General features: G+C 42.0%; 3 protein-coding genes across 5 annotated transcripts; 1 reads left to right on the forward strand and 2 right to left on the reverse strand.

Annotated features, from left to right (window-relative positions):
- Positions 1-1,099: 1,099 nt before the first annotated feature.
- Positions 1,100-4,012, forward strand: LOC107378668 (potassium channel subfamily K member 5). The gene is made up of 5 exons (XM_015948995.3): positions 1,100-1,380; positions 1,805-1,916; positions 2,593-2,759; positions 2,836-3,004; positions 3,076-4,012. The coding sequence occupies exons 1-5, from the start codon at positions 1,195-1,197 to the stop codon at positions 3,777-3,779; spliced, it is 1,338 nt and encodes a 445-aa protein (XP_015804481.2). The 5' UTR covers positions 1,100-1,194; the 3' UTR covers positions 3,780-4,012.
- Positions 4,013-4,849: 837 nt separating this feature from the next.
- On the reverse strand, positions 4,850-17,564 carry LOC107378669 (serum paraoxonase/arylesterase 2). Of its 3 annotated transcripts, none has more exons than XM_070551752.1 (9): positions 17,549-17,564; positions 9,467-9,534; positions 8,498-8,553; positions 8,157-8,322; positions 6,602-6,725; positions 6,312-6,512; positions 5,910-5,991; positions 5,104-5,232; positions 4,850-5,029 (listed from the first exon to the last, which is right to left on the reverse strand). In XM_070551752.1, exons 1-9 carry the CDS (start codon positions 17,557-17,559, stop codon positions 4,868-4,870), a joined length of 999 nt encoding a protein of 332 aa, XP_070407853.1. In that variant the 5' UTR covers positions 17,560-17,564; the 3' UTR covers positions 4,850-4,867. The 3 variants fall into 3 exon arrangements, with proteins under 3 accessions (XP_070407853.1, XP_015804482.3, XP_070407852.1); XM_015948996.3 differs by lacking the exon at positions 17,549-17,564 and adding an exon at positions 9,686-9,843; XM_070551751.1 differs by lacking the exon at positions 17,549-17,564 and adding an exon at positions 9,682-9,843 and having other exon boundaries at positions 9,467-9,530.
- Positions 17,307-22,838, reverse strand: LOC107378667 (serum paraoxonase/arylesterase 2). Its single transcript, XM_015948993.3, has 9 exons — positions 22,653-22,838; positions 22,486-22,556; positions 22,337-22,392; positions 21,760-21,922; positions 21,416-21,542; positions 21,144-21,344; positions 20,984-21,065; positions 17,749-17,877; positions 17,307-17,617 (listed from the first exon to the last, which is right to left on the reverse strand). The coding sequence occupies exons 1-9, from the start codon at positions 22,727-22,729 to the stop codon at positions 17,456-17,458; spliced, it is 1,068 nt and encodes a 355-aa protein (XP_015804479.3). The 5' UTR covers positions 22,730-22,838; the 3' UTR covers positions 17,307-17,455.
- Between the last annotated feature and the right edge of the window lie 912 nt (positions 22,839-23,750).

A 23,750-nucleotide genomic window follows, 5' to 3' on the forward strand; every position in this document is an offset into this window, starting at 1 on the left:
CATTTGAAAGTCCTGGAGTGGCTTAGCCAGTCTCCAGACCTCAACCCCATAGAAAATCTGTGGAGGGAGTTGAAAGTCCGTGTTGCTCGGCGACAGCCCCAAAACATCACTGCTCTCGAGAAGATCTGCATGGAGGAATGGGCCAAAATACCAGCTACTGTGTGTGCAAACCTGGTAAAGACCTACAGTAATCATTTGACCTCTGTTATTGCCAACAAAGGTTATGTTACAAAGTATTGAGTTGAATTTGTGTTATTGACCAAATACTTATTTTCCACCCTGATTTACAAATAAATTCTTTAAAAATCCTGCCATGTGAATTCATGGATTTTTTTTTCTACATTCTGTCTCTCACAGTTGAAGTGTACCTATGATGTAAATTACTGACCTCTGTCATCATTTTAAGTGGGAGAACTTGCACAATTGGTGGCTGACTAAATACTTTTTTGCCCCACTGTAGACAGATAGACAGACAGGGTGCGGTTGTGAACTCATTGTGGTGTATTCATTTTAATTCTCAGCAGTGCAGATAGATACTTGGAAGTAAGCATTCATTTATTGTTCTCCAGGAATACATTTTTTGTATTTTAAAGTAACCTTGGCCTCGTGCTAGTTTACACTTCCTGTGGTAGTTTCCAGTCCTCCCACAGGCAATAAAACACACCCACGGCGTAGGAAAAACTGCTCCACATGGTCTGACTGTGGAAGGATTTTTCTTTACTGAGAAACAAAGTGAAGGCCAGCATTCACACAAAGCCTGTTAAGTGTTCATGGCCCAGACTTGAAACAGGTATTTCAAGATCTCTGACCACAATTGTTGCGGGTTTAGTTGTTCTCAAAGACTTTTTATTTCAACCCTTTGTGTGAAATAAACCAAAAGAATCTGGAAACATTTTTACTAGAGATGTTTTTTCTCTTCTTCCTCGGAATAAAAGTATTTTATAAGTCTTATTTGGGCAGTTTTAATAAATAGCTGAATTTCAAATGTAATCTTACAAACTGAAGAGGTTTTGCAGCCTGGTGAAGCCACCAGTGCAGTTGTGCGTGTCTGCTGTGAGAGGGCAGTCATGCAGCTCATTATGCTCAGCCCGCAGGGAAAAAAAACAGCATGTGTGCGTGCGTGCGTGCATGCGCGCACACGCGTGTGTGGGAATGAGTCGCTCGCCTTGTGGAGAATGAAGTTATGGCTTTAATATGGCCGATAAAGGTCCTTTTCTGACTTCGTGCATCATTTTCTACCTGTCGATCGGAGCCGCAATTTTCCAGATCCTCGAAGAGCCTAACTGGAAATCAGCCAGGGACAGATATATCCAACAGCAGGAAAACATCTTGGCAAAGCATGCCTGCTTGACAAAAGAGGACCTCGATGAGATCCTGAAGGTAGGAATGTTAAACGCGTTAGTGTTAGCGACTAGAAACCTGTTTTTGGAGGTTTTGTTTACTTTGAAGACTCGTGAAAGTGTGGGATTAAAAAAACTTCTGCTTTAATTGCAGCTTTTATGAAAGAGCTGTTGTTCGTGTCCTGGCACGGTTTTTTTTTCTGGTTGAAAACAGAAACTGTTAAAGGAACATGCAGTTCTTCCTCTTTAGACAACATTCATATTAATCTACATCACTAAGAGTGAGTGTTAAATACCAACCAGTCATCATTAACATGCAACTACAAGCATGGGCACGTTTGCACAAGGTGCGTCTACCTGTATCTGTAATGTTTAACCCACTTCCGGTTACTGGAAGCATACCAGCAGATGGTAGTTTGTAAGAGCCATTTGTTAAGACATTTACTGTATTTGTGACCCTCCAGATAGCATCAGAGGCTGCTGGCCAAGGCGTGGCCATCACAGGGGACAATCACCGCAACTCCTGGGACTGGAGAAACTCTGTCATTTTTGCTGCCACCATTGTCACCACAATAGGTAATATCAGCCATTTAAAGCCAAATGTGTCACGTTTGCCACACAAATGTCTTGGACGTCTGTGTCTTTAAAAGGATTAGTGCTCTCCTCTCTTTGGCTTTACTGATTTCTGCAAGTCTTCTGCCTCCTTGTGGAAGATCTAAACTCTGCAAGACATGCGTGCCAATTATATTTTGTTACTTTAATCTATAATAAAATGTTTCCAAGAATTAGATAGCTGTTTTAGTTACACCAGTCTATAAACAATCGGACTGGTATTTAATACGTCAGGCTTCCAAGGGCCGCTTTGTTGTGGTAATAATACTGCGTGCTTTACTGGTAAACAAAGGACTAGTATCTGTCTTGTCTTATGTTCCATCATCACATGTGCTCACATAACCAATTTTTATTTTATCAACAACAACGTGACCATTTTCTCAAGTGCTAAAGTAGAGTACAGCATGCTACCACAGTGATTAGTTTTCACAGTGGTTATTGTATCTGGTTTCAGACTGCGAGGAACACTTTTAGGCCTTTATTGGAATATAACTTGCTATATGTGCAAGTGCTGTACATGCAGTTGAGGTCATTGCTAGAATATTCGTCATTATTTGTTTCCCAACCACAGAACATCGGGTTGACGTATGAATTGTTTATCTCATAGAAACATTCTACCCGTTATCTTGTAAATCTTTAGGTTATGGTAATGTGGCTCCAAAGACAAACAGTGGTCGTGTGTTCTGCATCCTGTACGGTCTGTGTGGGATCCCCCTCTGTCTGGTGTGGATTAGCACGCTGGGCTCGTTCTTTGGTGATCGGGCTAAACGTCTGTCACAAGTTCTGATTCGAAAAGGCGTTTCAGTGGTAAGCACCTCTCTGGTTTTGTACTAAAAGCAAAACTGAGTGCCCAAATGAACGACACGTTGTCTCTGCATTTCAGAAAAAGGTCCAGGTTACCTGCACTGCCTTGTTTCTCTTATGGGGGTTGCTCTTCCACTTGGTGATCCCTCCATTTGTTTTCATGTCCGTGGAAGGATGGAGTTACTTGGAAGGCATCTACTTCTCCTTCATCACCCTCACAACGGTCGGCTTTGGAGATTATGTTGCAGGTAGGAGTTGTTCTCACGGTGATAAACGCAGGTTCATAAGAAGTGTGGTCCTGAACTTCAACTCGTTTCAGGTGTGAATCCTGATATTCAATATCCCAGCCTCTACAGAGTGTCAGCAGAGCTGTGGATCTACATGGGACTGGCCTGGCTATCCCTGTTCTTCAGCTGGAACGTCCACATGGTGGTGGAGGCTCATAAAGTGCTGAAGAAGAAAAGACAACAGTGGCATAGACACCACCACCACCACCACCACCACGACATAACACCAGAACCTAAGGTAGAGAAGAAGAACCAAGATGCCAAACCAACTGTTGTTGACATCTTCAACTTCCGCTCTGAGGAGAATGAGGACTACAGCACAGTCATCAAAAAGATTGGACTGACGGAAAGGAGAAGGAAGCCAATTGAAAACATCCACTTTGCCCGCTCAAAGAGCTGCAGCGATATCTTGGCCAACACCATTGAGACTTTGGATCACTCCCCACTGCACAGGCGCAACTTCAGTTTCAGTGAAATACCTGTGGCACCAGCGATGGACATTAGCGAACAAGAAGACGAGTGTTTTCCGGGAGAAGAAAACGTTTTAAAACCTGAATTGCGTGAGAAATCTAATCATGCTAGCAATTGGTCTTTTGACTCAGACGGCACCACCAACGCTGTACCAAACCCTGATGAAACTGAGAAAGTGCCACACTCCAGGAGAGGAGAATCGAGGTTTACAATATCCAAGGTCACAGAGGCCAACTTCTCTTTGGAAAAAAATGAAAATGGATGAGTGGCACTTTTACCTCCAACAAGGCAAGAACTGAGAATTTGGCTCTTAGTTTCTTTGGCCCATTATCAAGATGGAACCAAAATGTAAAGCTACAATGGCGAATCTGCAAAACAAGCTAGCATAAAACATTATAGATAATGTGGAGATTGGGAGAGGGGGGAGTCTATAGACCTCAATACTATACGGCTCGATTGGACCACCTGGTTGTCTGTCTCAGTAAACCACTGCACTTCCCTGGGTCCTTCGTTCATTACACACTTGCATATTTAGCAACAGAACACCATTGGTGTGAGGTTCTCTGCACAACATCAGGAGAAACGGCCAGCTGTTACTTACCACTTCAACTTTAGGATAAACTACCGGAGTCCCAAAAAGAAAATCTCCATTTGAAGTTGAGAACAAGACGTTTGGACGTAGAACATGGTGACTGGTGCTCAGCACCAGCACGTTGAGTCTGCCGATGTGGGTTCCGGTGGACGTGGCCTTGGGGATGTTAACCAACGGGAGGGTTGATAGTTCCGTTAATGTGTTTGCGTTTAAAAACTAGCTTGTTTTTCAGATTTGCTACTGCGGTTTTAAAGATTGAATACAAAAAAATCAAAAGGCATGGCAAAAAGTTAATCACACACTGGTGTTTTTTAAATTACAACCAAGGGATGAAGAAGTGGATCTGTGGAGGTCTGTGCCCACGATGCCTTGCCCAATTTTCCTCACGTTTGACACAATTTTTTTTAATCAAAATTGTGAACTCAAAGTCCAAACACAAGCAACTGAACTTGTTTTTATTTTCAAGTCATGACTTAGATGCCCAGTTTGAACTGGGAAAGCCCAGTGGTGTTTGAACTAAGACCACCGTGGATGGAATAGCTTTAAACCGTCACCAGTATTGTTTTTTTAATGGGTGTAACTGTTGTCAACTGCTGTAATTTTTATTGCAACATTTTCTCAAATATTATCTAAAGTGGGTAAGTAAACTCTCCTTTCCCCCAAAGGGAACTAGAAAGTGTATATTTTAAAGTGATACCTGTGCAGACTGTTACAACATTGCAGTAATCAGGCAGTCAAGAAGGTGGATTCAGTGATAATGTTTATTTCAACACACAGGAAAGAGCTTTATGAAATACTGTGCCAATAAGCAACTTTCCGTCGTAACGAGCTGCTACAGTGGAGGCCATAAGTTCATGGCCGTCGTTGCCATACTCCAGGGTCACTACCGGCTGGTCGGAGTGAATGTTCTTGATCCGGAGGACCTGCAGGAAATGTTTTTTAAACTATTATACATACTGACACAGTTGTGCATTTTAAATAATAAAAGGACACAAACCTCAGAGCCAGGTGGATCTTTTGGATCAAAGTTGATCAGTTTTAAGGGATTTGGGTGACAACCGAGCCACAAGTCGCCCGTCACGTGGTCCACCTCGATGTTATCACAGAGTGATCCAACTGCTACAGACTGTTCAACAACAACAGATTACTTGATGAACAACAGATTACTTGATAAGAATGATCTGTCCTCTGAACAAACAAAAATAAACCAAAGCACGTGAAACCAATGTTCTTTTCAAATGGAAAATCAAAAGATCGAATAAGGGATGTGAAGAAGAATCTTTATCGTGGCAGCAGAAAGAGATGCCCAACAGAAGAATAGCTCATTCATAAAGTAGGATAGGGAGTAGGCAACAAGTCTAAAATACCAGTTAACCATTTAAATGGCCTGTATTTGATATAGCACCTTCTAGAGTCCTGGAACCCCCCAAGGCGCTTTACAACACAATCAGTCATTCACACACACATTCACACTGGTGGGGATGAGCTACGATGTAGCCACAGCTGCCCTGGGGTGCACTGACAGAGGCGAGGCTGCCGAGCACTGGTGCCACCGGTCCCTCCGACCACCACCAGCAGGCAAGGTGGGTTAAGTGTATTGCCCAAGGACACAATGGCAGCGACAAATTGAGCGGGGCTCAAACCTGCAACTTTCTGTTTACGGGGCGAGCGCTTAACTCCTGTGCCACCGTCACCCCATTCATACAAACGTAACAAGTAGTTGTGATAAACCATCTAAATGTTGAGACATGTAAGAGAAGATATTTTAGATTTTAGGTTAAAAATAAAGAAAAACTGGGTTACCTTAATAAACAACAAATGCTCTCCATCTTGTCTCTCAAAAACATCTACATCATGGTCCAGGATATCCGAAACGTAAATAAACCTTTAAAACAAACAAGTTGTATTTTATTTTGATAAGATTTTGCAATACGACGTGTTCCTGTGGAAACGTTCACAGCAAAGGGAGGGGGAGAGGGACTGCTCAAGTCACTGACAACACCGTGAATGCTGCAAGTCAGTGACACAATGCAATCTGCTGGCGTTCCTCAGGTTAAAATCAAGAGTTGAACTCCATGCATTATGTCGCAGGTTCAGCTGGAACCTTTACTTTGTAAAGTGCCTTGGTGCTTTATAAACTGAACTGTCTTAAGTAAACACACGAGGAGCATTATCAGCCACTGTGGAAACAAACTGTAGGTTCACCGTTTATCGGGGGATATGTTTATCCCGTTTCCGGACTGAATGCCATCGGCTGCCACCCTCACTTCCTCTGGGCTGTAGTAAACCACATCACACAAGGGCAGGCCCAAAATAACGGTCAGGAAGTGGGGCGTTTCTGAGTGGAAGTAGTGGTCATTGGTGGCGTAAAAGTGCTCCGGTCCAACAGCAACAATATCATTTACACTGCAAAAAAATAAATAAAAGCAATGAGGAGACAAAGTTAAGAAAACAGGTCCTTTAAAGGGTAAAAGGTCTGTGAGGATGTTTTATACCTGTGCAGTAGAGGATGTGTGATGGTCTTTAGATGTACGAGCGTCTCATCCTCAACAAAACGAAATATCTCAACCTGGCTTTTGGAGTTGGGGTGGTTAACAACAAACACATATACTGAGTCGTCTGCAAAGAGATGAGTCATTTCCTCAGTGTGATAACAGACAGAAAACTTGGAAAGACATGTCTTTAAGACAAAGGTCAAATGTACTGACAGGGCCCAAAAATACCTAATTAAATAGCTGATTTCTATTTTTACTTGATCAATAATACATTAAACATGCACTGTTTTACTGAAGGGAACAGTATTTGGTTCCTGTACAAGATTCTTTAAAGGTGTTGTGGGGAACCCGAGGATCAGGTCTCTGCTTTTTGCAGATGATGTGGTCCTGTTGGCTTCATCATTGTACCGGTCGATCTACGTTCCTTCCCTCACCTATGGTCACGAGCTTTGGGTGATGATCGAAATAATGAGATCACGGATACAAACGGCCAAAATGAGTTTTCTCCGCAGGGTGGCTGGGCTCTCCCTTAGAGATAGGGTGAGAAGCTCAGCCATCGTGGAGGGGCTCAGAGTAGATCTGCTGCTCCTTCACGCCGAGAGGAGCCAGTTGACGTGGCTCAGACATCTGATTAGGACGCCACCCTGGTGAGGTTTTCCGGGCACGTCCAACCGGGAGGAGGTCTAAAGGGAGACCCAGGAGGACACGGTGGGACTATGTCTCCCATCTGGCCAAGGAACACCTTGGGATTCCTCCGGAAGAGCTGGCCCAGGTGGCTGGGGAGAGGGAAGTCTGGGCCTTGACTCCGGATAAGCGGAAAAAATTTGCAATTAAAAAAAAAAGGCTCCTGTACATTATTGTTTACTGGTGTTATGGTATTGGAAATATATTTTTAGTTTATCATTGGCAAAAACAAAATGTTAGTCCCTCTTTCTTCTGAAATACTTTTTAATGTAATGCTAAATTTTTATATAGAACGTGCAAAGGCGTGCGGTTTCCCTGGTTAACCCAAGACAAACTCTACTGTTAATAATCTGTACACTCCACTAGAGACAAAGTCAAGAAATAATGCCAAATGCATTCATAACTATTTAAAAAGATGGAAGAGTCATACTTTATAAAGAGTATTTAGTTAGCTGTTTTTTTTTCCAAATCTCATATCTATATAATATAAAGATTTTAAAAATAATATTAAACTGGGATCAATTTTAATCTTTGGAAAAACACGTAGATAAAATTCATATCAGCGACAACTTTCCACTCATTTGAAACATTTTTTATACCTTACTTGTAATTTTACAGCTTCAAAGTAAAAATGATGTATCTCCCGTTTTAGAGTTAACGCGATCTCCATTTTATTCATTATTGGGTTATTTGCAAATAGAAATTTGTTGTAAAATAATTAATTTTGACTGACTGACCCCCCCCCCCCCCCCCCCCCCCCACCAACTAAAAATAAACATTTAGAGGTAATATTATGTCCCAGCACACCCACATCAGGATAAGTTACCCCGCGTTAACCGGTTTGAGATTGTGAAAGAAAAGCGGGCTTCACCTGCTTCATCTGTGTACACACTGATTCCATGTGGGTTGAATGCATGGAGGTCCAGCTCGCCTTTGATTTTCAGCTCCACTGGGGCTGGCTTTGGGTGCAGCAGATCCAAAACATACATCTTCCCCGGCTCGTCAGAGAATGACGGCATTCCAGGATACTTTAGTCCCTGAGGGAATGACGGATATTTTCATAACATTTAAATTCTTTTGAGTTCATCTTTTGGTCATTTTCAGATCCAAACCGAATCAGCTGAAAAAATGAAGACTAATCATCACCGACTGATTAAATGAGTGATTTAAGACTTGAGTGATGGCGATGTGGTTTTATTACCAAACACATACCGTGCTTAAGAAGGCCCGTCCATCTCTAAGTATGGTGATGTCTTCTGCTCCAAACTCTGGAGAAAGGGTAAGAGGAAACCTTTTACAACTCCTTACAGACTTTTGTCCTCGACACTTGGACTTCAGACTTTTCATATACCCTCACACAGAGGTGGGTATTTAGTTACATTTACTCATTCACATTTACTCGAGTAATTAAGAGAAAAACTCTTACCATTACAAGTAGTTTTAATGCATTATACTTTACATTTTTACTTGAGTATTGCTACTCTTACTTGAGTACAGTCTAGTTACTCTACCACCTCTAGTTACTTTACTGAATGAAGATTTGTGATTGCAGTTTTAATTGAACAACTGAGTCATTTACATTTGGGCACTTCAGACCGTTTTAGTTTAGATTTGGGTTTTACGACGGTGGTGAGACTCCACCATAGCCATGGCTCAGCTTGTCGTCCGTCTACAGGGTTCTGCTCCGAAATGCAAGAGGTGTGTCATCTACAGCAGAAGCCAAAGGAGTTAACCACTTTCCCTAAATGAGCAGATTTGCAGATTAATAATCCGTATTCTGGTAAATCCTTTAACCATGGCTCAGATCAAGCATGTTTCAACCAGGAATGCCACACACACACACACACACACACACACACACACACACACACACACACACACACACACACACACACACACACTACAGTCTGATTTAAACCTGGTGGGCCTGCTTAAGGTCACGTGGGTCAATTTAACTTTAACAGATTACATCAGCTGTGATGATCAGTGACTCAGTGCTTGAGGAATCTTTTTAAAAATCTTACCTGACTTATTTTTGATGAATACTTTTTTACTTCTACTTGAGTAAAACAGAAAGTAAAGCTACTCTCACTAGAGAACAGGCTTTGGCTACCCTACCCTGCCAGTCATGTTATGTTAATGCAAACTTCGTTCTAGCTTGAGGAAAGGTAAATGCATTACCGATATTCTTTAAATAATGACAGTTGAGGGGTTTCATTGGCAGTTCTCTGTTGACAAGAAGCAGCTTTCTGCAAAGACGGAAACAGCAGAACAAACTGTTAAGCTTGTTTATTTTTTAGCTTAGCACTTCAAAAGGTTTCAAGAAGAAAGCAGCACGTTTCAAAGCTAAACTTTTATCTTCACTTCGACGTTTCCAGCCCTTTAAAAGCAGAAACTTTCTTGACTTTGAGAAACGCATGTCCAACAAACACAGCCAGAGCAGCCACAAGAGCAGATATCAGAAGTTTCTGCATGGCAGCCATGTTTGGAACCACGATAAACTGCTCCTAAATGCGCGAACACACCCGTGTTGTGTCGAAATGTGTCCCCCTCAAGATATCGTTCCTCGTCTGCTCACATCATGTGACAGGAATGTGAAACGCCCAATTTAAATGGAAGCATATGTGATATTCAGGGTATAAAGTAAAGCAGACCAAAGAAAATCTAACTTTTAACGCCTCTTTCATTTTTTTTATTTGATTTTTATTGCATCTTTTTTTTCAGTCATGGGCTGGAGGAAAACATGGTGTAAGGGACCTGAAAATCACATGCTGTACTTTAATTTAAATGATAAAAGTGTGTGTGTTTCAACTATGTCCACCACATCATTCAAGATTTATTTACTTGTAAAAATTCATAGACTACAAATCTGAAGTCACACATGACGTCACATCAGAACGTCTACCAGCTTGGCTGACACTTTCCACATGGCCAGATTTAGTCATTTAATGCTCCTTCTGTCATTTTGGAAGAAAGGTGCAAAGCTCGCCAAACTCACAGCCATTTTTCCTTTTCCTCTGCGGTTTGATGACATAAATTTTGTGAGACGAGTAGCTGTAGTCCACGACGTCTTCCACACAAAACCTAAAGTCACTTTTGCCACCTGTCCAAAATAAGTCCTTTCTTCAAATTCACAGACATCAAAATTTAAATCCATGGGATGTCTCAAAGGTGATCAGAAATAAACTTTTATTGCTTTGTTGACTCTTATTCATATTTGTGACCCATGGACCACAAGCAGGTGGGTGTGACTTATGACTCCCCATTCAAGATTAATATTACAAAAGAACAGTGTGAAGTGATAGTACGGATCTTTTGAAATGAGTCTCTGAGCAAATATTAGGAACAATTACTGTTCTAGATAAGTCTAAACAGCCTCAGTATGGAGAAAGAGAGATTGGTTCTAATCAAACAAATCACAATGAAGCCATTTAAAAAGTGTCCTGAACAGTTCCAATTTAAAAAAAACGTCATAGCTGTTTTTCCAAATGTTAATTAATAATATTTATATTTGCTACTTTCAAAGTTTTTCATTACTTTGACAAATTTATAAAAGCCCAGCTAGAAATTGTGTGGTAGCTTAGTAAGCTCTAAAAATATCCATGCGGGTTTTATGGTGGTCTAATGATAAAAACAAAATTTTTTAGGCATTTTTTAAAAATGAAAGCAAAAACACTTTGTAACTGGATGTACACTGACCAGCCTTTAGCTCATCAGTCACATGTTTCATTTAGGAGGAAAACAACAAGAAACTCCTGATTCCTTTATTTGAAATTTGCTGCAAAAATCCTTTTTATTCTCATCGGCACACTGACCACATGTTTTCAGAGAACGACTCACTTCGTTTTAAAAATAATTACAAGGGATAAAACAATTATGGTAATACTAAATAATGTAAAACACCTCATGAAAACAAGTCTGTTTTTACCAGATCAGAAAGAAGGGTTCATATGATACACAAGCCAGAATCAAACCACAATAAGCTCCAGTATTTCTAAGTTTTGTAAACATTTCATTTGTAGACATTTGTAACTAATTAGCCGGTACCTGAGTTAAACCACTAGCATGCTGCTTCAGCACCATCTTCCTCAAGCGTCTCCTGGGGGATCCTTAAAGGGATGCTACAGATCATTTAAGGTGGGGTCTTTGGAAAATATTAAGGACAATTAATAGCTTATCAGTTTGAGAGCACTATGAATGGCCTCAGTTTGGAGAAACAAAGATTAGCTCAGTTTGATGACCTGGCTTATCCAAGCAGAGTTGGTTCCAAAGTGAATTTCTGCCATTTTGAATCAACTCTAATATCAAATGTTTAGTAATAGCCCTGCCTCAACTAGCTGTTACTACTAGGCAATACTGCCAAAACATAACATCTCTTCAAAGTGAGGCTGTTCAAAGTGCTACCTGTTAGGGCCGTGATGTACTTGCTGTATGATGACACAAATGCATGCTTATACCAGCTGCCACGCATTACTAACGTTGATTTGAAGCGAAGTTTGTGCGCGACCCCTGAAATTAATGCGACACGTCTGAACACTGCAATATATGAGTAACCAGTAGGTGGAGTCAACAAAACGACTGTGTCTCTGGTTTAGAGGTCTTTCATACCATCTTCGATACTGCTGCTGTCTCTTTTTGTCGTGAACTCAAATATTAACCATTTTGGTTTTCCCCACAAACCCGGTGTCGGTACAAGATCTGCTCGGGTGCAAGATCGGCTCGGGTCCGTCGACTGCCGATGACGTCTAAGTAGTTGATTGGCTGAACATGAACCTTACGGAATTACGTAATCACGTAACGTTGTTATCACGTGACGGTCCAGGCAAATTTTTCTATTGGAAAGATGGACAACTTTTACAAAGAAATCCATCATTACCTCTTTGAAAATACACTTTTAGCATAGAGCTGCAAGTATAATAGGGCTGAACGATTAACTGCATGTGCAATTAAATTGCGATGTGACAAAAGAAGATTTTCTAATGGCAAAGGCTGCAATTTGGCAGCGAGTGGTTAGCGCAATGCTAATATACATGGAAAAACCCATAGGAATGCTAATGCTAATATCGCCAATTACATTATTACAAATTATGAATTAGAAACGTGCCAAATGATTACATTTGGAGTCTAATAGAAAGTAAAACTACCATCAATCAAATAAGTACAGACAGGTATTTTAGTAAAGCCAGAAAACTTTTAACTCCAGAGCTTTGGCTAGCAGCTATGAGCGTAACTGAACTACGCATGGACAAGACGTCAAAAACTCAAAACACAAATTGTAGGAGCCATATGTGTCATTTCTTTTTTTGCACTTGAGAGGAGGCTTGGCCTAATATTATTGGTTAATTGCTTGTGGAAGCACCAGCCTACTTAAGCCAACACAGATTGGACTCAGGTGTGGCTGGATGGGACAAACTGTTTTTTACTGTGTGGCGAGGACTGTGGCTGGGTGTAACGGACTCTGCGGATTGTCATTGGGGCAAGTAACGCATGCACTGAAACCCACTTTAACTGCTGTAAATGGATCATCATGGACATTTTGGAACCAGACAAAATAATAAACATCATCGGAAATAAACTCAAGCTGCATTTCTTTAAGCACACGTAAAGACCACCCGCAACAGCTACCAGGTAGTGCCAGTGTATAGGGCACTGGCGCTACATTTCAAGGTAAAAAACTGTCCCGTCGGCGAAGGAAGTTTGACGTCCTCTGCAATCATGGCAGCAGAGACGTAATTGGATCAGCGGTTTCCTAATCGCTGGAGGAACAGCGCGCTTCAACGGCGCGTCTGAAAGAAGCACGGAGCGTCGAGCTGTCATTGGGACAGAAGGCATTTCTGCGTGGGATCTGGCTGTCCTTCCCTCATCGTAGAACGAGCAGCACATCAGCAGACAGCGGCGGGCGTTCGGTCATTGGGGCAGAGGTGTCTTCGTTGGATCAGCTGTGCGGCCTCGTCACTGAAGGGTCAGCGCGCGTCAGAGAGCGGTGCGCATCTGAAGGATCGTCGCTGGAGCGGCGGGCGGCAGACCAGCGCACATCAAGGGAGCAGCTCAGCGCAAAAGGTGTGGCACGCGGCGGAAGAAAGGCGGGCGTTCTGCCACTGGGGCAGACGTTTCAGCGTTGGATCCGCTGAGTGACCTCATCGCTGGAGCGGCATCGCGCAGCGGAAGGAGCAGCGAACTTCCTGCCACTGGGGCAGGCGTCTGGCAACCTCATCGCTGGAGCAGCGGTGCGCGACAGAAAGAGCGACTTGCAGCGGAGCACCGCTCATCAGAGGGGCGGCGGGCATCCTGTCATTGGGGCAGGAGACTTCGGCGTTGGATCCACTGAGCGACCTCAACGCTGGAGCGACGGCGCGCAGCGGAAGGAGCAGCAAGCGTCCTGCCACTGGAGCAGGCGTCTGGCAACTTCATCGCTGGAGCAGCAGCGCGCAGTGGAAGGAGTAGCTCATCGCTGAAGAGGTGCGCATCGAAGGAGCGTCATCGCATTGGAGGAGCAACAGTGCGGTAAAAGTACATTGAAGCACAAGAGGTAACCTCGAACACTGGGCTTAGCCATTAAAGAATAAAGACAGTGAATTGTGAAGGTGAAATTTCTTAAGGGTTTTGTTTGGACAAAGGTTTAAGACGTTCCACTTGTCATGGCAGAAGAGGAAAATGTTGGTGTTGAGCTCCAAGGGGAACAGAACTTTGCTTTGGGGTATAGATCAGCTGAGAAAAGGGAAGTTAAATTAACAGCCAAAGCTTTGGTCATGAAGATTGGTAACTTGGAAGAAGAAAGGAAGAAAAAGCTAAATAAGCTTAGCAAACTAAGACAAAACATCAACTTACTGAAAAATGAACAGTGTTTAAATGAAGTTGATTCAAGAGGCTCACGGAGTAAAAAAGGTTCTTTATTTACTGCAATTAGTAAGTCTTCCACATCGTCCGCAAGACTAAAGGCTGAAGCAGAAAAGGCTGCATTAGTAGCATGTGCTGCAGCTTTAAAGGAGAAGCATGCTATTGAAGAACAAGAACATTTGCTTAAAAGGAAAAAGGAACAATTAGAGATGAGCACCAAAATTGCTGCTGCTAATGCTAGACTGTCTGTGCTAGAGGGTAGTACTAAAGGTAGTGCATCGGTCTCCCGGTGTTCAGATGGCATGGAGTCATACATAAGAACGGGTACAAAACCCAAAGTAAAAGATCTTCAACGGCAAGAATCAGAGGTGTCATTTAAGCAAATTGCAAAGGTGTCAGATTTGGAGAAGTCCGTACCTGTCTCAGTTGATTTAGACCACACGGAGGCTGGAGTCTTTCTTCCACCAAGCCAGTCCCTCACTTTGCAAGGATTAAAACCTGCAGCTAAAGAACCCAATGTTACACTTGCAGCACAAGGCAGCAAGAAATTATCTCACGGAGAACTGGAAGTTGGAAAGGGAACAAACGCTTCCAAATTAATAGAACCTTGGGAGGTCATAAACAGTCAGGGTGAAGGGCCTTATGCCATTCGAAGTTTGTTGGGCTGGGTTGTAAATGGTTCAGCCAAAGATGTCTACCGTGGAACAAGTCAGTACCCATTGGTTCAAGTAAACCAAACCTCAGTGGATAAGCTTGAACGGTTGCTAATCATCAGTCAATACAATCATGACTTTGTGGAGGAATCTTGCATTGGGCAAGAGGAAATGTCAAGGGAGGAAAAAAAGGTAATGAAGTGTTCAACACAGCTAGAGAGTGTGCCACCAGAAAAGGATGCAGTCACCATGGCAAAGGACCTTACGTCCATCTGCAGCAAGGGAGGTTTTACCTTAACTCAGTGGACTAGCAATAAGAGAAATGTGCTTCAAAACATCGGCACACAAATGCTTCCCTTCTCTGATGCAAGCGAAAATGGGTACAGTACAGCTACTTACCTCAGACTCAAAAATGACAAAGAAGAGATGCAAGTTTCATTTCTATTTGGCAAGACTAGAGTAGCCCCATTGAAACCTGTTAGAGAAAAAAGAAAAGAAGAAAAACAAAAAAAAATGAAAAGAAAAAAGAGGGATGGATCAGGGAGTACTTGCCACCAATGCAGGAAAACCAAAATGGATCAAAAGAAAAAAAGGTTTAGAAGTGGGAGACATAGTTGTAGTTATGGACTACACCACTCCTAGAGGATCATGGGTGTTAGGGAAAGTCCTTAAAACGTTTCCTGACAAGAAGGGCTTGGTTCGAGTGGTTCGCCTTCAAACCAAGACTAACATTATCGAGAGACCAGTAACTAAACTATGTTTAGTGTGTGAAGGGGAAGATTAGGTTGCAAAAGGTAGTACGGCTCTTTTGGTTTGTTTCTTTTTATTATGTATTGGTGTTTTTTGTGTTTTATAATGGCTCCTGTATTTTAAGTTATTGTAATTGCTTTGTCTTCTGCCATGCGCAATTAGGGGCTGGCGTGTAGGAGCCATATGTGTCATTTCTTTTTTTTGCACTTGAGAGGAGGCTTGGCCTAATATTATTGGTTAATTGCTTGTGGAAGCACCAGCCTACTTAAGCCAACACAGATTGGACTCAGGTGTGGCTGGATGGGACAAACTGTTTTTTACTGTGTGGCGAGGACTGTGGCTGGGTGTAACGGACTCTGCGGATTGTCATTGGGGCAAGTAACGCATGCACTGAAACCCACTTTAACTGCTGTAAATGGATCATCATGGACATTTTGGAACCAGACAAAATAATAAACATCATCGGAAATAAACTCAAGCTGCATTTCTTTAAGCACACGTAAAGACCACCCGCAACAGCTACCAGGTAGTGCCAGTGTATAGGGCACTGGCGCTACACAAATACTTCAATAAATGGGACACACTTCTTTCCTGCAAATACAATTCCACAGGTGTTGCTAATACCTATGATCCTTCAAGGGATGTGCTCAAAGAGGTGTTCAACATGAATCAAATATAGTGTTTTATTTTACAAATACTATTATAAACACAAACTTACGTCTTAAGAAACATTATTTTAATAACGAAACTGCTAAATTCTTTCCAACAGTATAGATGTGTAGTGTATTTTGTCCGAGTGGGTTTGCCGTACTTTGACGTCATCGGCAGTCGAAGGACCCCGAGCCGATCTTGCACCCGAGCAGATACTGTACCGACACCGGCTCTCTGTCCGGGCAGAGTAGTGTAGTGCGCCCCAAGTGGAACACTCCAGTACTACGTGCAGTGCAGTGCAGCCGCAAGTATATGAACAAAGACGCAGCCTGGGCCAACGCGAGGTCAAACAGCAAGTGTATCACGGCCCTAACAGGTAAGATGTAGCCTGGCAAGCCATCCAGTATATATATAGTTTGGACATGAACCATTGAAACTAATCCCTCGTAGGGGCAGAGTCTATGGTTTTCTATCAAACTGTCACTGCACACAACTGTTCAGCGCTAGGGCCAATCAGACAACGGGACTCACTCCCGTCTACCGATGTCAGTCAACAGGGCAGTCCACCATAGACTGTGGAAGAAGAGGCAAATACATCCCTTTTTAGAACTAAATGACTTAAGTAACTCAGGGCGATTTAATTCTGGGCCTCGAGGGCCATGGACATAGTTTTTGAGGGGGACATGTCCCCCCCACCCACTTTTTCCAAAGTCAAATTTTCTCCCCTGCTCATTTTACCGTCCAAAAACACGTCTGCATGCCTGACATATATTTTGTATAATTACTGTTAAAATCCCCCCCCCCCCCCCCCCCGTCCTTATGCTGGTTGTGTCTCCCCCCCCCCCCCCCCCCCCCACCACCACCACACACACACACTTCTAAAGTCAAAACTACATCTATGTCGAGGGCCGTTGTACAGCACGTTTAAGTAGTTTCTCTGCTCCGACACACTTGATTTCGTGGTTCAATCACCTGTGCAGCAGCTCATCAGGCTCTGCAGATGCCTGTTAATCACCTAATAGAAATCAGGTGTGTTGAAGCAGGGTTAAAACCAAAACGTGCTGGATACCGGCCCGTTTAAAACATCTAAATGATTGCTTTAACCTGAGATTTTCTGTTTTCAGATCCAGTAATTATAGTAAACCTTATTCTCCACAACCATTTCCTACATCATCCATGCTGATGTTTGATCAAAATCATCGCGGTCTGTTCAGTGGAGGAAAACCTACCCCATGGTTTCCATGATTGAAATTCCTAATTAACTCTAAAACACTTTAATCTACTTTAAATCACAGCACAAGCCTTTGTGGAACACACTGCCAATGAGCAGCTTCCCCCCATAGGGGGCTGCCACAGAGGAGCCCATGATCACCTGACCATCATCTGCATACACCTGAGTGACCACAGGATGGTCCGAATGAATGTTCTGGATCCGGATGACCTGTTCACCAAACAAAACAGTCAGGAGAAGTACACCGTTACAACCTCGTATCAGATAAAGCAAAGAGAAATTTCTACTTTTACTATTTTAGTATTTTCACAGCTGGCCATGATAACAGGGAACGGTCAAACCTCTGATCCTGGTGGGTCTTTGGGGTCGAACAGGAAGATCTTTCTTGCGTTGGGGTGACAGCCCATCCAAAGGTCACCAGTCTCAGGCTCAACCTCAATGTTGTCACAAAGTGAACCAACAGCCACAGACTGGTGAGGAGTAAAAGACAGAATTATATGAATAAATGCACTTTTATTTATCACCTTCAAAGGGTCTAAATGTCCAAAGGTGCTGCTGTAGAAAGCTGGCTGACCAATTCACAGACACACCTGGGTTCTGGACTCTTAAGCACATCACCCTGCACTGCCAGTAAACAAAACGCACGCTTTGGGCAGTTGCACTACTGAGATTACACTGATTACTTCGACCAACTACCATACTAACTTAACTGACGCAACTACTAAAATCCAAGAAATGGCAGCAAGAGTCATCGTGAGTCTCAGCTGATCTATTCAAAAAGAAGCAAGAGCTTCATCTGCTCTGTGTAGCTTTTTTATCCTTGCACCTCAACATTAATAGATCATTAGTTATTCATCTTGCTCTTCTTGTCTTTAGGTTTTGTTTTTATTCTTAGGTCGTGTTATTTTCCCCTCTTAAGCTCAATTTCCTCTCCCTGATTAGTTAATTGATTTCACCAGGTTTCTCTCCCCACACACCAGTGTATTTCACCCTGTCTTGCGTCTCAGTGTGGTGTTGGTTCATTGTATGTGTCAGCGTTGTTTTGTCCTCCTCCCCTCTTAGGTCGCTAGGTTTTTTGGCTTCTGCCCTTCTAGGAATTTTTGGTTTTGTGCCCCATTTAGTTTTCTTAATAAAGATGTCTAATTTTACATCCTCTCCTGCTCCGAGTCATTCAGGGTATCTGCATTTTGGGTCCTACTCCTCCTCCTCCAACCTCTCATCGTGACACATTTAGGTGTAATTAAATGCATGAAATTATGAATAATTAGTTTTGAGTGAAAGATAGCATGAGCGTCAGAGCTAACGCTAGCGGCTAGCTCCGGGAAGCGTCATTTGGAATTCTAGGATGTCCAAGGAAGATCCTGCCTTTCTCGTCTCTGATTGGCTGTAACGGCTCTACTACAATTGGCTATTTCATTTAACAGCAAACTGGCTGTCCTCGCTAAGTGCTGACTGTGTCCTTCTGCCAGCAGCAGAAAGCTGTGTTGGGGAATTTAGTAAAGAAAATGTGAACTTAGCGCTAGAATAAACATTCTGTCCTGGTTTGCTAAATATTTTGTTTCATAAAAAAAACTGAAAAATGTAAAATGTGAATTTTAAATCTTGTTGCATTTATCAAACTGTTGGACTTACTTTATATCTCTTGGCTCTGAAGCATTAGAGTGCATAGGATAAAAATATGTGCCTCACCTGGGTATGACATTTAATAAAACTGCCCTATTCTGCCCAGCTGTGTGCATCAGGTCTGTTTCTTCTCTAGAATAATGCAAACTGGTGAAAAATAGGTCTAAATCATAATCAGCTTTAACTTAATTTTTGATTAAATGATACACATTTAATCTGATGATGAGAGATGAGCTCTAACTTGTAAACAGCTTTAACCTATTAAAGTGGGATAGCTCAATAATGAAGTAATGAGATAATCCTAATAGAGCCAACAGATATAAAGTCAGTGTACAGTGTGATAAAATACAACCAGATTTATTACAAGTTCACATTTGATGTTTTTCAGGACCTTTTATGAAAGAAACTGAACCTGGTTTGTTGCTAAACAGGAAAGGATGTTTATTATAGCGACGAGTTCACATTTTCTTCAAAAACTCCTCAACATCTGGCTGTAAACATAAAAACCTGTAGTGAAGTTTCCTCTTACACAAAACAGCCAATCGTGGTAGAGCCCTTCCAGCCAATCAGAGGTGAGAAAGGCGGGACCTTCCTTGAACATCCTAGAATTCCAAATGACACCTCCAGCAAGAGCCTCAGCCTGGGACTCACGTTAACAGATGTTTTGATTATCTGAACTTAAGTTGCGTTCTCTGTGTGTTTGTGCATTTAACACAACACTGCTTGGTCAAAGAAGGGTTGAAATATGACGTATTGGTGGGGCTGGCTAGATACAAGACTCAAACTAGGTAAGCTGGCCGAGGCTAGTTAAAGTTTCCAGGCAGTCAAAGAGCTGCAAGGTTGTCGCTACAGAAGGGAGGTTTGTCGAGTTTTGCCCTTCAGCAGTGGCTAACAGAGTTTTTCTGGCTAAAGGAATTAGGCCCGAAAACCTCCATTAGCTTCGGGTAAGCTCAGGTTGTTCATAGCTACCCCTGTTAGCTCCATGCTCTGTGTAGCTTCGGGTTAGCTCATAGCTACATTGGCTCAGAGTTTTTGGGTGTCAGTCGTTTGATCCCACTCTCACAGCCCCACTCTCAGCTCCACCTCTTTTCCCATATTTGGATTGTCTGGGTGTGACGAGATGTGTGACACGGCCAGGATGGCTGTGATTGGAACTGATGCACCGATATGAAATTTTTGGGCCGATACCGATATCTGATGTTAATATCACTGTTATGGCCGATAACCGATATGCTGACATCAATACTTCTAAAGTCAGCAATTTTGTATCAAATGAAAATTCTTAAAGCCAAATTTACGGTATTATGTACACACACACACACACACACACACACACACACACACACACACACACACACACACACACACACACACACACACACACACACACACACACACACACACACACATTTGGTTCTGAGATGATTTCATTCACTGTTCACTTGACTAAACAAATACACATCCCGCCCCCCAACCCTCTGAAACAGACAAACAAATGGAGACAAGATGGAAAAAATATTGGTTGTTAATATTGGCTCGGTTTAATTTATTGGAATGATACTGATATGTTAAAAAATGACTAATATCGGCCGATACCGGTATTGATGCAGATATATTGTCCATCCCTAATTGGAACCGCCCATTTGGCTTCAAAACAGCTCCACAAAGAGCTATGGGTGGGGCTTGATCATCATTTTTACAGTCACTGGTTGTAGCTAGCTGTTAGCTCAACATCTAGATCTTTATTTCTCTAATCTGAGGTTGTTCAAGGTGCTGTATTTAATAAGTAAGAGAGATGAGCAGTTCATCACCTTTGTACAGAAGTGGTTTTAGGTGTTCAGTGCAAAGGTTATTTTAAATCTGAGTTTTATTATTAAAGCTGACTGAAGAACTGATTCTCTACAACATTGTAAACAAAGTGCACCACCCAACATTCACGTTGATTCCTTTTACCTTCACAGGAACCAATGAGTTGTCTTCCTTTCTCTCCAACACATGCACATGGTGGTCAAATATAGCTGCTACATATATATACCTGTAAATGAGGAAAATAATGAATGTGGGAAGTTCAGACACAAATAACTGTGTGCACACTCCATCAGATCACTCTTACTTTTGGTCTGGAGACACATTGATCCCGTTTGCAAAGGTATAGCCATCTGACACCACTTTCACCTCCTTAGGGCTGTAGTACACAACATTGGTCCAAGGCGGAAGCAGATATATCTCCAAACTTTTGAGGATTTCATTAGTGAAGTAGTGATCATTGGTGGCATAGAAACTCTCAGGTCCCACTGCAACTATATCGTTTACACTGCAGAGGCAAAATACAATCTAAAGGTTTCTCTTAGACAGAATAAGACAATACAGGAGTTCATGACTCACCTGTGCAGAAGTTCGTGTTTAATGGTTTTCAGATGGATCAGGGAGCGGTTTTCCTCCACATACTTGAACAGCTCAACCTGGCTCTTGTGTTGAGGATGATTGACGACAAAGAGGAACACTGCATCATCTGAAAAATAAGAGAAAAAAATGTTCTCACTAAACTTTTAGGATGCAAACGTGAGAAAGCAGGGACGTGACCAACAAGAAAACAAACAGGTCAATCCTCAAAGCTGAAGTAATTACATGCAAAAATGTAACTAATATTAATGTAACGTTGGGATACTCGAGTACGATTTTTGCAGCCTCGTATTCCATTTCCATAGACGCACTGGGTTTAGGCTTACCACTCGGATCGATGTATATGCTGATGCCGTGAGGGTTGAATGACTCCAGATCAAAGTTCCTTGGCATACGTAGCTCCACTGGTCTCAGAAGAGGATCGTTGAGATCAACCGTGTAGATTTTTCCTGGAACATCACCAGATGGCACTCCAGGATATTTTAGGCCCTGAAAATATTCAAAATGTAATAAATAAATATCGAGATGAATAACAATGAATGAAATTTTGAGCCCAATTCATCAGAATGTTTCTGACTTTGTGCATGAACCTCAGCCCAGAGGGGTGATTTTATTATTCGTCTTTGGGCGTGGGCATTTTGAGCTGAACTCTTGTAATACATGCTTTTATTTCACATGTTCACACAGACAATGCAGGTTTATTTTTATTATAATTATGCTTATTTTTGTGACTTTAAACACAGCCAGTTTATATGCAAGTATACCATCAACACCCACAGCAGACTTTCAGCTCCGTTCTTTGTTGCAACCACTGTTTTACCAACACTCATTTGCTGAGATAATAATGGTGAATTTGACCAGCAGACGGAATGAGTTCATCTGTGTTGCAGTTTGAATACTCACAGTGCTGATAAAGGCCAGCCCGTGACCCAGGATCGTTAAATCCTCCGTTCCGTGATCTGGGGGGACAATTAGCGCTGCTTTTAAGAAAATGTTTTAACCTTTCTTAAAATAAGCGTCTGTGTTTGCCTTTTTATTTTTAAAATGCTCACCCAGGTTTTTCAGTGCAACACAGTTGGGCAGATGATTCAGTGTGACCTCTCTGAAGGCGAGGTACCTTTTGCTGCAGTTTCAACACAGGTTATTGACTGCAACTGTTGGTAAACACTGTCTGTGTTAAAGCTTAAAACGACGTTAATTCATTTGCTTCCTAAATTACCTTATATTGATAATCCTCTCTCCAATCAGCACCGCTACAACTGCAACTGCAATCGAAATAAAGACTAATTGTCCCATTTTCCCCAACAAGAAGCCGAGTTTTAAACTTTACGTCTGTAGTGGCGCGCGAGGAATGCTACCGCAGGCAATTCCGACGCTGCGTTCAGAACCATCGGACATTTCTACACTCAGCCTTGATGCTAGAATGTTTAAATCAGCATAGAAGTGGTCATTCTGTCCGTGAAGGAGCATACTCGTTTATTCGTCATCTCCTAAAATTTGACGTGTTTGTAAAGTGATAAATTGATATAACTCATTTTCTATTTACAAAATCAAGTTAGCTGTATTTCGCGTTTTTTGCTAGTTGTGCAAGGAAAGCGCGGTAAACGCGGAGGTACCTGAATGCATCATACGCATCATGATCATGATACAAGATGCTAACGTTACCGCTCTATTCACAGACTGAACCCCGCGTTTTGCTTACATTACGCTAAAACAGATTAAATACAACAGCAAATAAACAACTAATGCATCTCATGACTTAAGAGGTAAAACGAGACATGATGAAAAGTGCCAGAAAACGACAGACATATGAACGCAACACAAAATGGCCACACACTAAAACAGATGTAAACAAACACCAAAAATACTAGGAAAAACATAAAACTAAGTAACGCGCACGTGACAGGCATTGTGCTTACTATCCAAGTTCTTACATCGTGATCAGCATTTTAGTGAAATTATTGTAAAGTTGTAGGCCTCTGACAAAAAGGAACAATAAATCAACATGACAAAACAAACCCTCAAACTGAATGACAATATGACCTTTGAAGGTTCAAAATCTAAAAATTTAAATTATTAAATCATTTAATATTATTAATAAAGTATTTTCTATTGAATTTTTGAAACTATGGAACTCGTTTTAATGGGTCCTGCTGCCTACAGCTTTATTTGGGAGGTTGAGTTTGAAGAAATGAAAATTTAAGGGTCAAACAGATGTTGGGTCTGTAGCTACCATCAGCAGCAGACTTCAGCCTGTAGAACAAAGGCACTTGTCCCACCGGCCCCGCACTCCAGCAACCTTTTAGGAAGTCAGGAT

The sequence above is a fragment of the Nothobranchius furzeri genome, chromosome 5 (assembly GCF_043380555.1).
Source record: "Nothobranchius furzeri strain GRZ-AD chromosome 5, NfurGRZ-RIMD1, whole genome shotgun sequence".
Lineage (NCBI taxonomy): Eukaryota > Metazoa > Chordata > Actinopteri > Cyprinodontiformes > Nothobranchiidae > Nothobranchius > Nothobranchius furzeri.